The sequence below is a fragment of the Gallus gallus genome, chromosome 2 (assembly GCF_016699485.2).
Source record: "Gallus gallus isolate bGalGal1 chromosome 2, bGalGal1.mat.broiler.GRCg7b, whole genome shotgun sequence".
Lineage (NCBI taxonomy): Eukaryota > Metazoa > Chordata > Aves > Galliformes > Phasianidae > Gallus > Gallus gallus.
This window is the reverse complement of record NC_052533.1, coordinates 108,642,787-108,658,351: the sequence shown is the minus strand read 5'-3', so window position 1 is coordinate 108,658,351 and position 15,565 is coordinate 108,642,787. Positions and strand designations below refer to the sequence as shown.

Sequence of the window (15,565 nt, the reverse complement as noted above, 5' to 3'; positions counted from 1 at the left end):
TCTGGCTGAACAGTCCAACATTGAATACTAATGAAAAATATATTGAGTCCACTGTCCCTTCCTCTTCTTCCTCCACCAAACAGTTAGAAGACAAAGACCCAATATAGAAAGGGGGAAAAAAAAAAAGAAAAAAAAGAGAGAGAAAAAAAAGGGGGACATAGAAGTAAGTACAGGTGTTAGATAAGCTCTGGATAAATACTGGCACTTTTTTGAGCACACTTTTTGTTTGTGATTCCTTCTGGCTAGCTAAAGTAGAGCACATGCTTTCCTTCATTCAATGTAATCTCTCTGATCCATATCAAGCTATAAGAAATAAAGAAGTTGCCTTTCAGAACTGAACATTTCCTACTAGTCAATGTCACATGGCTATTTCCCTTGTAAAGAAAAAACTTATGTTGCCTCTCAGATAATATTTTCTAGTCCGCATGAGTTAAAGAACATTTTTTAATAGTGACTGAGGAAAAACAATCTTTTTCCTTCCGCTAAAATGTCCTGAACTCACAGAATGCTATGTGCATTTTTGTTTCCTTCGATTTTTGGTGGCACTTGATGTTTTCTATGCAATTCTTGTATAGACTCACAAAAAAACCAAAACAAACAAACATAAAAAAAACCAATGAAAAACTCAAAGAATGAATCAAAGTGGAGTATGACTTAAGAAAAATAAACCATCCAGTAACAAATTTAAAATACATAGCCCCTTAAATTTTCTTATTTTTTCTTTTATTGTACAATATCACAAATAAGTACAGGGAAGCAAAGAAAAAATCGGAGTCCCTGTACCAGAGCCCACCTGAAGTATAACTCTTCAACTGGAAGATGGTCTGTAGAATGGAAACTTTCATTAAGTCTTCTGGAGAGAAAGACAAGTATACCAATGGACCTAAAAATATTCCTATTTTATCCCTAAGGAAGCAGAAAAAGCAAGTATTAACAGTAAAGTATCAATGTAAATGAAGTCAGAAACAAAGCATGTCTGATAGTGCACACTTTAAAAACTCTGCTCAACTGTCTATTTTATTTGAAGCTCAGGTTTCAGCATTAATACTGCTGCATGGCAAAAGAGGAAGAAACGACAACTATTTGAAGAATGTCTCAAAATAGCTGCTGACTCTTTCACTCTACCCCATTAAACCCTACAGAATTTTTACTTTGAGAATCAGAGCAGTATAAAAAGAAAATAATTATATTAATCATATTGAGTCAATATTAGCCATGCTAACATTCTGCCCATCTATTAAAATTATGAGAAGTGTTGAATAGTTTTAAGAGATGAAGTCTTAAAGCAAGTAATACATATATGGCTACCTTGAGTAAAAGATACGAAAAAATAGGGTAGGAAGATGTGCAATACAGATCAGTGTATTTATGAAGTTTAACATCATGGTTGTTGAATAAACACTAGCCTTTTCTGAGTTCCACACAAAATAATGTTTAAACAACAAAAATATAGCTGACTACATATAAGAATACTACTCTAGGATGCATCCTAATAAAAAGAATTTCCACTACATAGGAAAAAGAAACCAGAGCTCCCCCAAAACACAAAAACAAGACAAAACCAACCGAACAGAAACCTCTAGAGATTATTTATACCAGCTAGGTTCTTTTCTACCTAATGTACACTCACTTCAAACTAATGTTGAAATACTTGACAGATCATTATTAGTTCCAAGTTTTGTGAGCAATAAGAAAATTATAAATACGTTGTTACAGATATTTTCATTAATTATACCATGGGAAAAGAGGTGAGGTTAGCACTTTTCTTATAACCATGGGTCTCATACAGAATAGCTGTATGGAATAACTAACATCTTGGCCTCTTTGTTTGAGGAAAACTATTGCAGAATGATCAAGCTTTTCTCTTAGAAGTGCTCACTATGCAGCTTCAATATCTAAAGTCCTCATCCAGTTTACAGAGGAAAGGATTAAACGGCCACACTATTAATTATATAAGATCTCAAGTAATAAGAGAAGGTGCTAATCTCTACTTACAGGTTGTTGTAATCACTATCACCTAACAGCAAAATATTAATAAAAAACATTTTGTAGAGACCCTCTTCTACAACAGATTCTGAAGTGCTACATACGATTCAGTAAACCTTATCTCTATTTCACAGTTAAGGATTAAAATACAACAAAAACTTTATCAAAATCTTAAATCTACCAAAGACAAGATGGAGTGAGATTTCATATCATTTGGTTTCATTTCTTGCCTTATAAATACAATATGCTTGTTATTCTGTTTAAAACATGAAAAAAAGTATTGAAGCTATTCATCATAGGTTTAAAAAATCAGCTTGGATGAAAACTGATCTAAAAAAAACAAAAAAAGATTTGTCAGCTGCACATAATTCCTGCACATGATTCCAGTTAAGTAACTACAGCTTCTATGCCATCAGTTTTATGTAACATATATCACAATGGAAATTCTGCTAGAATACAGGGAAAAGGGCCAAAGCTACAATGCAATGCACATGCGCATCCCATTTCATGTCAAACTCGCAGAAAAGATGCCTTGTTCAAAATGTAGCTGATGTTTGAATTATAACGTGGTACTACATAGAATACCTTGCTGTATCAAAAAAACACCAAAGTTTAAATACCTACACAGATTCTATATCTACCAATATCAGCTTCTCCTAAGACAATGACCTTGCTTTTCAAGGAACTTACTTGAACCATGATAGCTGGAATATACAAATGACATTTTCATTAGAAATCCTGAATTTACCTCAAATATAAGAAATAACAAACCATTTTATATTTGTATTTATTTCATTTTAATTTTATTTCCTAAGAGAAAAACAGATGCTAAGACTCAAAGAAACCCCATGATAGGTAACCACAGTTGTTGGTACTATTTGAGATTCACAGAGGTAATCTTAAGTATATTATTTTTCATTTAAATACAATTCTTCCTTCTCCATGGACCTTAGATGCTTTGGTGCACTATAATCTTGTTCTGGAAGCAGCAAATGCAGTAGATGAAGGACTTTTCTCTCTCCCAACATTTCTTCATTGTCAATGGCGTAGTGACTACTCCTAGAACCACCAAAATTTCCACGTTATGAAAAAAACATTACACTGGTGATTGCCTATTTATCTTTGTTTGAACAATAAATGCAGGTAAGGTCCTCCATTTGGAGATATATGAAGATAAATTAGTTTCCAGGCCACAGGTATATCAATTTCTAATTTTATGAATAATCATTTTTTGTTATCAGCACTTAAAAGACTAGGTGTTTACTGTTTGGATTGACATTGTTGGTGATTGGATTTATGCACTGTTGCACAGAATTCCTCAGACAGAAACCTAAACTTGTATGCCTGTCTATGTGTGCTATTCCTAATTTCAGATTATAAAAAGTCTTGCAAAATGCTAAAGAGAGACAAAAAAGATGGCAAAAAAAAAAAAGAAAAATGAAAAAAAAGAAAAAAAAATATATCGAGTGTAGAAAGAGTTCCAACTCATCTAAATTAAGAAATATAACAAGACACTTCCTACTTCCAAATTCAACTTAAGACTGCACTTCTAGAGACAAGCTGCCCCAATGATGTTGAGAAATGTTTTTTAAAGAATATTTTTTTTTTCCCAACCTCCTCCAATGCTGATATCTTACCATAGACAGAACATATTTATTTTACAATAGGAGAGTACTAAGAGTAAAGGAATGCTGTGCTGTATTCAGATGGGATTCTTTACAACCCCAGCTCAACAACAAACTGACATTCAGTCTTTGATAGAAACTCATAATATCCTTTTATGATAATGAATAATATCTTCACCTTCTACAAATGGAAAACTAAGCTCAAATTTCACTTAAAGCTAAGAAAATTGCAATGGGAAGTGAGCATCTCCTCTAAGTTACACCAAAAAACAAACAAGCCTACATATTCAGCCTTATAAGAGTCTTATCTACCTATTGATTTGTCATATTCAGGCCTCAGATTGTAATGTACTTGTGGGATAACATGATCTGTGCTGCACTGGATGCTTAATTACCAGATCTAGTAACCAATGGAAGACAACAAAAGACATCACAGGTGCCCACAAATGTTAAATCAACTAAGTTTGTTGCATATTGGAGATTCTCCCTGCTATGAAAGTCTGTCCTAATTTGATAAAACTACTTATTTTTGACATTCAAATGGAAAAATAATTTTATTTGTGTAGTAAAAACAGTGTAGTGAAACACCATCTTTAGCTGCCCAATAATCAGGGTAATATTATAGGCCGCACTGATCACTATGCAGAATTTTTCATCACTAAGTTATGAAGATAGGGCATCTGCTTAAAATGTTTCTGCGAACAGCAGTAAGTGCTGGATCTAGAGAAGAGAAAGAATGAACACGCATTGCATTCAAAGTGCAGATAATGTATACATGTCTGAATTTCCTATGGGGAGCTTCAGCTTTACACACTGGAAAATCTTTCCTACTGCTTTACAGTAAATATTTTCTAAGACATCAGGGCAACTCAAAATGTTAATATAGTCTCTCATCATATGATATCTGCTAAGTCTTAACTAGATTCAGAAAAAAAGAATTATGATCAGAATGAAACAAACCTTTGACATCATGGACCCTGCATAGCCATTTTAATAGTACCTAGATGTGGCAAGGATTGGACATTAAGTATTCATTGCAGTTCTAATCTATGCTGTGAGCAACTGTGTTCTACATACTTTGCATTTTCTCTGTTGCCTTGACATTAGGACTATGGATCCCATATTTGATAAAGATTAGCACAGGAGTGCTGTAACAGCTCAAAGTTCATGGAGTGTGCTGCAGACAAAATCTACCTGGAACTCCTGCTGGCAGACTCATTTCTGTATCTGCTCCTTAGTGAGGTCTATGCCTAAAATCATACTTAAATGTACAATGAACTACCAGATCTATCATTAATATAACAGCACATATTATAATCAGGCTTTACAGCAAATTTACTAGACATGCATGTACATCATTCTGTGGCAGGCAAACTATGACTTAGATGCCATTACAGAAACAAGGTGGGATTGCTCCCGTAACTGGAGTGCTGCAGTGGATGACTATAAGCTCTTCAGAAGGAAAAGGTAAGGAAAGAGGAGTGGTGGCGTGGCTCTCTATGTTAGAGAGTGCTTTGATATTGTTGAGCTTGGTGTTGGGAATGAGTATGGGCAACGATCAGGGGGACGGTCAGCAAGGTGGACATCCTGGTGAGAGTCTGTTATAGACCACCTAACCAGGATAAAGAGACAGATGAGGCATTCCATGAGCAGGTGGCAGAACTTGCATGATCACAAGCTCTTGTTCTCACAAGGGACTTCAACTTCCCTGATATATGCTGGAAATACAATACAGAACAGAAGAAGCAATCTAGGAGGTTTCTAGAGTGTGTGAAAGAGTTTCCTGATGCAGTTGTTACGAGAGCCTACCAGGGGAGGTGTCCGACTAGATCTACTGTTCACAAACAGGACAGGACTGGTGGGAGATGCGGAGGTCAGGAGCTGTCTTGTACAGAGTTACCATTAAATGGTAGAGTTCTCAATTCTTGGTGAAGGCAAGAAAGGGGGCAGCAAAACTCCTACCTCAAAATTCCAGAAGGCAGACTTTGAACTGTTCAGAACACCAGTAGAGAGAATCCCTTGAGATTCAGTCCTGAAGAGTGAAGGGGTCCAGGAAGGCTGGTTGCTCCACAAAAGGGAAGTCTTAAAGGCACAGGAGCAAGCTATCCCCCCCCGTGCCATAAGATGAACCAGCAGAGAGGAAGATTGGTGTGGATGACCTTGGAGCTTTACCTGAGGCTCCAGGAGAAAAGGAGAATCTACCTCCTGTGGAAGAAGGGTCAGACAACTTGAGGACAGTACAAAGAAGTTGTTAGGATGTGCAGGGTGAAAATTAGAAAGGCAAAAGCCCAGCTTCGCCACTGGGGTAAAAGAGAACAAAATATATTTTTACAAATACATGAAAAGTAAGAGGAGAACTAACGAGAATCTCTGTCCTTTACTGGATGCAGCAGGGTATGTGACCACTGAGGATAAGGAAAAGGCTGATGTTCTCAATGCCTTCTCAATGCCTTGTTTGTCTTCAAAAGTGGGGTCAGTTATCCTCAGGGTACTCTAGCCCCCTGACCTGTAAGTCTGGGATGGGGAGCAGAATAAACCCCCACACGATCCAGGTGGAAACAGGGATCTAATACTCCATCTTCATGGCCACAAGCCATAGGGGCAGATGGGATCAACCTGAGGGTGCTGAGGGAGCCGGTGGAGGCAATAGCCAAGTCACTTTCCATCATCTATCAGCGTTCCTGGTCAACTGGAGAGGTCCCAGAGGATTGGAGACTTGCCATTGTGACTCCCATCCACAAGAAGGATCGTAAGGAGGATCCGGGGAACTACAAGTCTCTCAGCCTGACCTCGATGCCAGGAAAGGTTATGGAGCAGATCATCTTGAGGGAGATCACACGGCATATGCAGTACAGTCAGAGGATCAGGCTTAGCCAGCATGGATTCATGACAGGCAGGTCCTGCTTGACCAACCTGATCTCCTTCCGTGATTGAGTGACCTGCCTGGTGGATGAGGGAAAGGCCGTTGACATAGTTGACCTAGACTTCAGCAAAGCCTTTGACACTGTTTTCCACAGTATTCTCCTAGAGAAGCTGGCAGCTCATGGCTTGGACAGGCAGACTCTTTGCTGGGTAAAGAACAGTCGTGGTGAATGGAGTTAAATCCAGCTGGTAACTGGTTAGGAGTGGTGTTCCCCAGGGGTTGGTGTTGGGGCCTGTCCTCTTCAATATCTTTATTGATGATCTGGATGAGGGCACTGAGTACACCCTCATTAAGTTTGCAGATGACACCAAATTGGGAGGAAGTGTCAATCTGCCTGAGGATAGCAAGGATCTACAGAGCGATCTGGACAGGCTGGATAGCTGGGCTGAGGCCAATGGGATGAAGTTCAACAAGACCATATGCTGGGTCCTGCACTTTGGCCACAACAACCCTAGATAATGCTGCAGGCTTGGGGCAAAGTCGCTGGAAGACAGTGTAGAGGAAACTGAGCTGGGGGTATTGTTCAGCTGAAGATGAACCAGCAATGTGCCCAGGTAGCCAAGAAGAAAAAGTGTTGTAACAGAGAACTGATCATCCCTCTGCACTCAGCTCTTGTAAGACTGCACCTGAAGTACTGTGCATAGTTTTGGGCCCCTCACTACAAGAAAGATATTGAGGCCTGCAGGGTGTTCATAGAAGGGCAACAAAGCTAGTGTGGGGTTTGTAGCACAAGTCTTATGAGGAGAAGCTGAAGGAGCTGGGATTGTTTAGTGTAGAGAAGAGGAGGCTCAGGGGTGTCCTTATCACTCTCTACAACTACCTGAAGGGAGGTTGTGGTAAAGTGGGAGTCAGCCCCTTCTCTCACGTAACGAGCAATAGGACTAGAGGGAATGGTCTCAAGTTGTGCCAGGAGAGATTCAGGTTGGACGTTAGCAAATACTTCTTCTGTGAGAGAGCGGTCAGTCACTGGAACAAACTGTCCAGGGAGGTGGTGGGGTCACCATGCCTGGAGGTGTTCCAGAAACGTCTAGATGTTGTACTGAGGGACATGGTTTAGTGGGAAATACTGATGATAGGCGGACAGTTGGAGTGGATGATATTTTCTAACCATTGTGATTCTGTGATTCTATGATCATATGAAGTTCAATGTTTCTGAAAAAAAAAAATCAAAATTTTGCATTGATGTTTGTTTTATATCTTTTCCTCTGCAGATCTTAGTTTACAAAATGTTACATAGATTACTTAAATATTGCCCAATATCAATTCTTCATTCTTAGAAATTATTTGTCAAACTAGAAACAAAACAAAAAATTAAAATTTACCTGCTTCTTGAACACCTAAAATACTTATATATACATAATGGCACATTCATAATTAGTAAGGTAACACCTTTGCTTTGTCATTATTCTTATTCAGATAAAATTATTTACAAGGAGTTTGAGAAGCACATTACGTGGGACTAAAAAGGTATAAAATAAAGTTTAACACAATGATATTGGCTACTCTCTGTGAATCTGTCCTTTTGGACAGATTTGAATAAACTTAACCAGTTTTAATTTGCCTTTTTGTGTGCAAGTCTGCACTTTTATTAACATCTTGTTCTCATGTTTTGAAATTTCAACAACACACTGAAATCCCATTGAGATATTTACCATATTAAAGCATATAAAACCAAACAACTATAGTTATCATGTAAAAGATTAAAATCTGGTCACTACTGCACAGCCAAAGCTTAAATCTAAGGCAATATCAGTGTTATTCTGTTTATACAGAAGATGAATTAAGGTTCTAAGGAACAATGAATGATTTGCAATACAAATTTCCAACATAAAACCACTGCATAAATGCATTCTGAGAGGTGGAAGAGCACACTCATTTTATCTTTCAGCTTGCACTTATTTATCAGAATTTCATCAATTTGTGCTTCCTATACCTGAATGGCGTACATATATCTATCTGTCATAAAATAGAATACAATATTAAATACAGAGCATTTATGAATTGATAAAATAAGCTTTACAGTTATAGTTTCGGTGGACCTAAACAGGAACAAAAGACAATTTCTTTAGTAATCTTTGGTAATCTTCCATTCATGGCATTATTTCTCAAGCTCAGTGTTCCCTACTTCTGAAAGTCCTTAAGGACAATCAAACAGCCAAATATAACACAATTCTTTTAAAACAAGCTGACTTACCAAGGGAATCAGTCTACTCAAATACACGCCTCCTCTAAGAGGAATCTCCTTAATACTCCGTTGACTTAAACCTTTATGAATGAGGGGAGCATCCTCATTCATTAAAGCGAGAGCATGGAAGCCAGACTAATGCTTTTTTTTTGAGTTTAAAGGTTTTAAAACAACAAATTAAAATGACCTCGCACAACCAGAAAGGTTTAGCAGTGCTGAAATTTGATAGGTGTAAGTCAGAAGAAGAAAGGTTAGAAAACGTACAGCTAAAATCCTCATAATAAAATAACCACCTTTAATACACAATCTGAGGACAGTAATTATAGCAAGCCTATGAAGAAGATAAAAGATTTTCTAAATAAGAAGGTACGGTCTATTTTTTTAGGAATAGCAATAATACAACTGATACTGGTGTACTGCTATCATCTCAATAACTACAACAGACAAAATGTAGACTGAAAAACAGAAAAGCTCACCACTTCTTCATGCCTGCATTTTCTCACATTAATTCCATTAATCTGTTATTAAAAAGATAAAGAGAAGACTTACTCTACATTTCATAAGTATAGATTTTATTTCAATTTTCTATAAAATTATATATAAAAGTACTTTCAAGTTCACTCACCTGCAGAATTGCATCTCCTATAAAGAGCAAACCTGAAAGTTCAGCTGAAAATAGAAAGCATATTTTTCACTCAATTTGCACAAAACAGCCCATATCTCTTGTACTTAAATTTCCATTTCATTTAGGTTTTTCCATAATCTTTTTTTTTTTTTAAATAAGCAAAACAAATTATTAAAAAAGCAATACACAGCTTCTAAGTAGTTATTAGGAATCTTTCTAATCCCCAAATACCAGCTATCATTGCTTCAATGAAAGAGTCCTTTCATCCCAAGTAACAATATTTCAAAACATCTTCCATCAGTGTATAACATCTTTTGGGCCATTATGGTGACGTATGGCAATATTTTCTGAAAGCAGAATGACTGCAGAACTAGATAAACATCCTATTTACCTGTGAGATGATTTATTAGAAGCTCTGAGGGAAAAGAACTTTTGAGTTGCTTATGAAGGACAACTTTTAACTTGCAAGATTTTATAAAAAAAAAACAAAAAAAAAAAACCAAAAACAACTGTAGATCCTATGTCTTTGATTAACTCATTGGTGTATTTATGCTGGATAATACTTTCTCTTTTTAAGAGCTAAACAACCAGGATGTTGTACAAAATCATCATCAAAACTGGACTTGATTTTTAAAATAAATTGATACCCTCCAAGTCATTAGGGAATTAACAAAATCTGATTCCAAAATTAACATTTTAAAATATTGAGTTATATTACAGAGCTATCAAATGCACTTTATAAATACAGAATTAATATAATAAAGATTAAGTGTCCATAAAAATATATATAAACTCAAACATGAGAACTGAGGAATACTAACAGAATACACTGAATTATTTGCCTATAGCATTTCAAAACATTACAGAAGATGCTTTTAAGAAAGGTCTGAAACTTGACTTGATCCAACTAATGTTTACTTCCTTACACGAGTTGTGAGACTGGCATTGACATTCACATGAATTCTGATACTTAATACGTTTCAAGGCAAGATGCAGCAATGGATTCTTAAATTATTAGATTTTCTAATTTATTTTATTTTTAAGAAATGTCTATCTCAATAATCCTCTTTAGACATTGGGCTTACATGTACTAACAAATTACAAATGACTTAATTACTCTGTGTACAACACTGTTGGTATGAATTGCATGAACTATCACATTCTTGTTTAGCGGCCTAAAAAATGAATCAGAATCCAATTGATAGGAGGGCAGAACTAAGCCTGCAATGTTCTGAGGTACAGGCTCAAGGCTAAATAGCATTTTCCAAGATGCCTAGCACATATGACACTTGCATAGCCTTGTTCTACAGAAGAGACGTCCCTCGCAACTAGCCCTCTAAAAATCAGCAGTATTTTTATTGAAAACAGTAATAGAGTTTATACTTCAAGAAGGTATTGAAGTTAGAAGTAATGCATCAGTCATTCTAACAAAAAAAAGTAAAAAATAAAAAATAAAAATAAGAGGAAGCAGCGTGCACTTTGGTGTGCTCAATTAAACTTTGGTCTATGTTTCTTATTTTTCCTGCAGCGCTTAATAGCTTTTTAATAGCTAGTGTAGGCAATATATGCCACATTATTATGTAGTACACACTTATATTTATACTGAAAATAATGGAGTCACTTCTTAAGACTAACCTTTTTGTTTTCCTTAGGGGCTCATTCTCTGCTACACTGCAGCTTCTCTACACACAACTGTCACATCTACATTTCAGGGTCCGCTTTCAGTTCTCAGTATTTCAAGATTCCCCTGTACATTTCTTTATCAATGGTGTGTGGGTGAATATGAGGTTTTTTTTTAATTGAGCTTTTTAATTGTGCAGAAACAGCATTCCAGAATTACTATATGCAGATAGAGGAAAATACTTCCAAGTTTAAATTTCTGACCTTATGCATATATATACAAATACACACAAACATAACAAAGATCATAAATACACACTAGAAGTACTTATTCACAACCTTGATCCTTCATCACTGAGTGCAACAAGAGTAATCTAACAATAACCTGTCTTCATAGCACATACTATATCATTCCAATAATTTCAAAACATTGGCAGTTAAAAATATGCATGATTAAAGCCTTCATACAGTACTGATTTTGCTATATATCAGTTGCTGCAAAAGTTTACAGACCAAAGCATCAAATGTTTTTCTCTCTAAATTGGAATGGTATGGATTTCAAAGACTGACTATTAGATGGATTAAGAACTGGTTAGCTGGTGGCAGCCAAAGGGTTGTGATCAACAGTTCTATGTCTGGGTGGAGGCCGGTCACAAGCAGTGTCTCTCAGAGGTTGATCTTGGGACCAGCGCTCTTCAACATCTTTATCAATGACACAGACAATGGAATCGAGCAAGTCTGCAGAAGACACCAAGCTGAGTGCTGTGGTCAATATATTGGAGGGAAGGGAAGCCATCCAGAGGGACCTGGACAGGCTGGAGAAGTGAGCCCATATGAACCTAATGAGGTTCAACAAGGACAAGTACAAAGTGCTGCACTTGGAGCAGGACAATCCCAGGTATTTATACAGACTGGGGTAAGAACTCCTTGAGAGCAGTCCTGCAGAGATGGACTTGGGGGGTCCTGGTGGACAAGAAGCTGGACATGAGCCAGCAGTGTGCGTCTGCAGACCAGAAGGCCAACTGTGTTCTGGGCTGCATTAAAAAAGGGGTGGCCAGCAGGGAGAGGGAGGTGATTGTCCCTTGCTGCTTGGCTCTTGTGAGGCCCCATCTGGAGTACTGTGTCTATGCCTGGGGCCCCCAGCACAAGAAAAATGTGGAGCTCTTGGAATGGGTCCAGAGGAGGGCCACTAAGATGATCAGAGGGCTGGAGCACCTCTCCTGTGAGGAAAGGTTGAGGGAAGTGGGCTTGTTTAGCTTGGAGAAGAGAAGGCTCCAGGGAGACCTCACTGTGGCCTTCCAGTACTTGAAGGGAGCATATAAACAGGAGGGGGAATGGCTATTTACGAGGGTGGATAGTGACAGGAAAAGGGGGAATGGTCTTAAACTGAGCCAGGGGAGGCTTAAGTTAGATATTAGGAGGTTTTTCACTCAGAGGGTGGTGACTCACTGGAACAGGTTGTCCAGAGAGGTTGAGGGTGCCACGCCCCTGGAGACATTCAAGGCAAGGCTACATGTGGCTCCAGGAAGCCTGGTCTGGTTGTTGGTGACCCTCCCCATGGCAGGGGGGTTGAAACTAGATGATCTTTGAGGTCCTTTCCAACCCAGGCTATTCTGTGATCCTATAACTCTATGTTGAAACAGCAAAGGGTATTATCAAGATTCTGCCACTACCCACCCCTGAGTACTACCCTACTATCCAGTATAAAAAGACATGCTTTCTCTTCTTGTGTTCACATATTTTAATGATCAAACTTTCAATATGTTACTTCTTTCTGGCAATAAACATTCAGAAATAAAATACAGAAGTATTAATTTTTGCACTGCTTAAAGTTATTAAATATTTTCATGCCTATTTTTTCCCTTAAAATTTATTCTTTACAAGAACATTTAAAAGATCATTTGAAGACAATGTTTAGAAACTATTCCAAATAAAAGTTTTGTGGATTTATAGAGAATAGTTCTAAAGAAAAGAGAAATCATGATGTCATGGAGAGAGAAATCAATAGCGTTTATTCATCACTTCCTGAAGAATCTCAAGATTTAGAACATCTCACTCTAAAGAGCATATCAAGACATAGGGTACTAATCTGACACTCACCTCGTTGTTCTTTGGAAATCTTAGAAATGACCACTGGAATATTATGTTCTGCTCCACCCTGAAAATAAAATAAACAGCAATCTCATGAGTCACTGGAGATATCTTTTTGCTTGAAATTATTTTACCCTTTCTGTAACTTGGTTTCAAAGAGACCGAGAAAATAATTCTGATCCTACATTTTCTTCTTCTTTTATCTATTTCTAATTCTATTATAGAATTGATTTGGATTAATTCCTTACTCCTTATTCCTTCTCATGAAGAAACTCCCAGGTTTCATAATTAGCCGAGGAAGTGAACAAGACCTTAAGAAGAACACCAGTTTCTGCAGTTTTTGGATAGCTTAATGTATGAAACTGTGTCCTACAAAGGCAGAATGGCCATCACACCACAACGGCAACCATGCTGTGAACACTCAGTTTTCATGCTGGTAAGAAACATGTAAACAAAAGCCCAAGAAAAGCAAGTTTGGACTTTCATCTCAGAAGCAGCCTTTATTTGTTTCCATCTCTGTCACACATGAACAAAGAGTGAGCAAAGCAGTGGGATAAGTAACAAGGAACAGAAAAAGAAAACATTAAGTCGAACAGTAGGTGTTCAATAAACGTGGGAAAAATAAAGGAAAGTTGGATGATAATTCAACAGTTTGACAGCAATTCAATGCTGTTGTTTCATTCAATTTATCCTAGTGGAAGTGGAAATGTTTATGGTGCTTAAGGTATTAAAAAGAAACCTTAAATAAAAGCACGCTCAAAGGAAGAAAAAGACAAATATGTAGCAGAATCACAAATATTTTTCTTCCTCTGAAGACAGCATCAAAGTGCCAGCCTGAACATAACCTGTACAAATTCAGATAATCAGAAATGACAATCTGCCACACTGTCATTTTGCCTAAGAATCCTGGTTCAATGTTTGCTTATTCTTCTTTTCTTTGGAAACTATGGACTCCTTAGGTCCAGGCACTCTGTGTCAATGTGTGGAATGGTCTGACCTGGACATTTTGATGTTCTAAGGATTACTACAGATCCCTTCTTCATGCAGGAAACAATTGTTTGAAACTGAACAGAGACCTGCACTCAACAGCTTTATCTGTTATGGAAAAGAGAAAAAGAAAACCATAGAAAACATGTTTCTTTGTCTCCCTCCTCTATTGGCATTCTCATAAAGTATTTAAATTATGTCTATACAAAGAAAGAGCCTTTCATCTCTGCCACTGCACATGTCCCAAACGGTCATGGTCTCCACACAGACCATGATGTTACCTTCATTTCAGTCAGGTTTACACACACATTGAAACTAAACAGTTTGCAGCATTGTAACTTGCTAAATATTTTTTGATGGTTTTCACCATAGAAACAGCAGTCGTAAAGGCTGGCTTCACTTTAGATAACCAATTCAAGCTCACTAAATTAATAAGACTTCCTCTAATTCCTTCAGAGTTTTCCTCAGCTACATGCACATTTAATTTCTCCCATGTTTTTCAAACAAACAAATGCCAGTTCCCTCTCTAAGCCTCCAATATGCTACAAAAATATTGCACAGTGCAAGACATTTGAAGTTCAGCCAAGGAGTGCAGTGATTAAAGTTCAACATAACTAAAGTCTTTTTCTCTCAGTATACTGTTCTCTCCCTGATTCAACTCAGCTCTCCAGTAAAGAGGGAAATTCCTGTTATTCCTAAACCAAACAGTAATGAGCACCAACTTGTCTTCTCACTTTCTATATCTAATTCAATTTTCATTGCAGTTTTGAAGAAGCATCTCTTAATGCTTCTGGAAAAAAATGACCCTGTTTCTGCAACCACACTCAGACATTATAAAGGATCCTTTCTGAATTAGTCTTAGGATGTGTTACCTCCTACACGACTGATTCTCAGTAAAAGTGCATGCGTGTCTGGCTTTACAGGCTCAAGAGACAGACTGCTTCTAAAAGCTCTGGAAACTGGCTACTTTTCCACTCTTTTGAAATTTCCCTCCTCTAGTGTGGACACACAGTTACAATCCCAGGCCAGTGGATGGGACAAATACATGTCAGTTAACATTACTGAAGGCTTAATGAGTCAGTCTTCAGATTCCATCACTGCTCTTTCTAAGGGAAATTTTCTTTGCCACTGTTCCTCACGAAAAAAAGTTGTGTAAGTATTAGCCTGGAATAAAGGTGGCTGCCCAGCTCCAGAGATGGTTCTATTAAAAGAAGTAAAGGAAGCTTTAATCACTGGCATTTGTTTGAGTGCCCAAAACTACATGTAGTAGATGAGGTAATGCTGCACCAGCACAGAGCAGAGTGAGACAATCACTTCTCTGGCCCTTTTTGCTTTAGCCTTAACAGCATGGCTCATGTCTATGTGGATAAACTGTCTTCAAGACTGAAATAGAATGATGTGATGCATTTTGTCTATTGGAAGTGGTCCATGTAATGTTCTGACCTGTGATCATGAACAGTCTTATCTCAAAAATGCTAGTTGGCATAAGCCAATATCATGGCAGGTAACATTCTAGCAATTAA

The 15,565-nt window shown here is 37.5% G+C and overlaps 1 protein-coding gene across 4 annotated transcripts in view; it reads right to left on the bottom strand.

The window, feature by feature from the left end:
• Positions 1-15,565, bottom strand: part of SNTG1 (syntrophin gamma 1) — a 334,747-nt gene that overhangs the window by 115,496 nt on the left and 203,686 nt on the right. For all 4 annotated transcript variants that reach the window (XM_025147957.3, XM_004939849.5, XM_419197.7 and 1 more), the window contains 3 exons: positions 13,065-13,122; positions 9,345-9,388; positions 9,196-9,237 (listed from right to left, as the gene is read on the bottom strand). In XM_025147957.3, the coding sequence (XP_025003725.1) occupies positions 9,196-9,237; positions 9,345-9,388; positions 13,065-13,122 (144 nt within the window). The remainder of the gene's footprint in view (positions 1-9,195; positions 9,238-9,344; positions 9,389-13,064; positions 13,123-15,565) is intronic.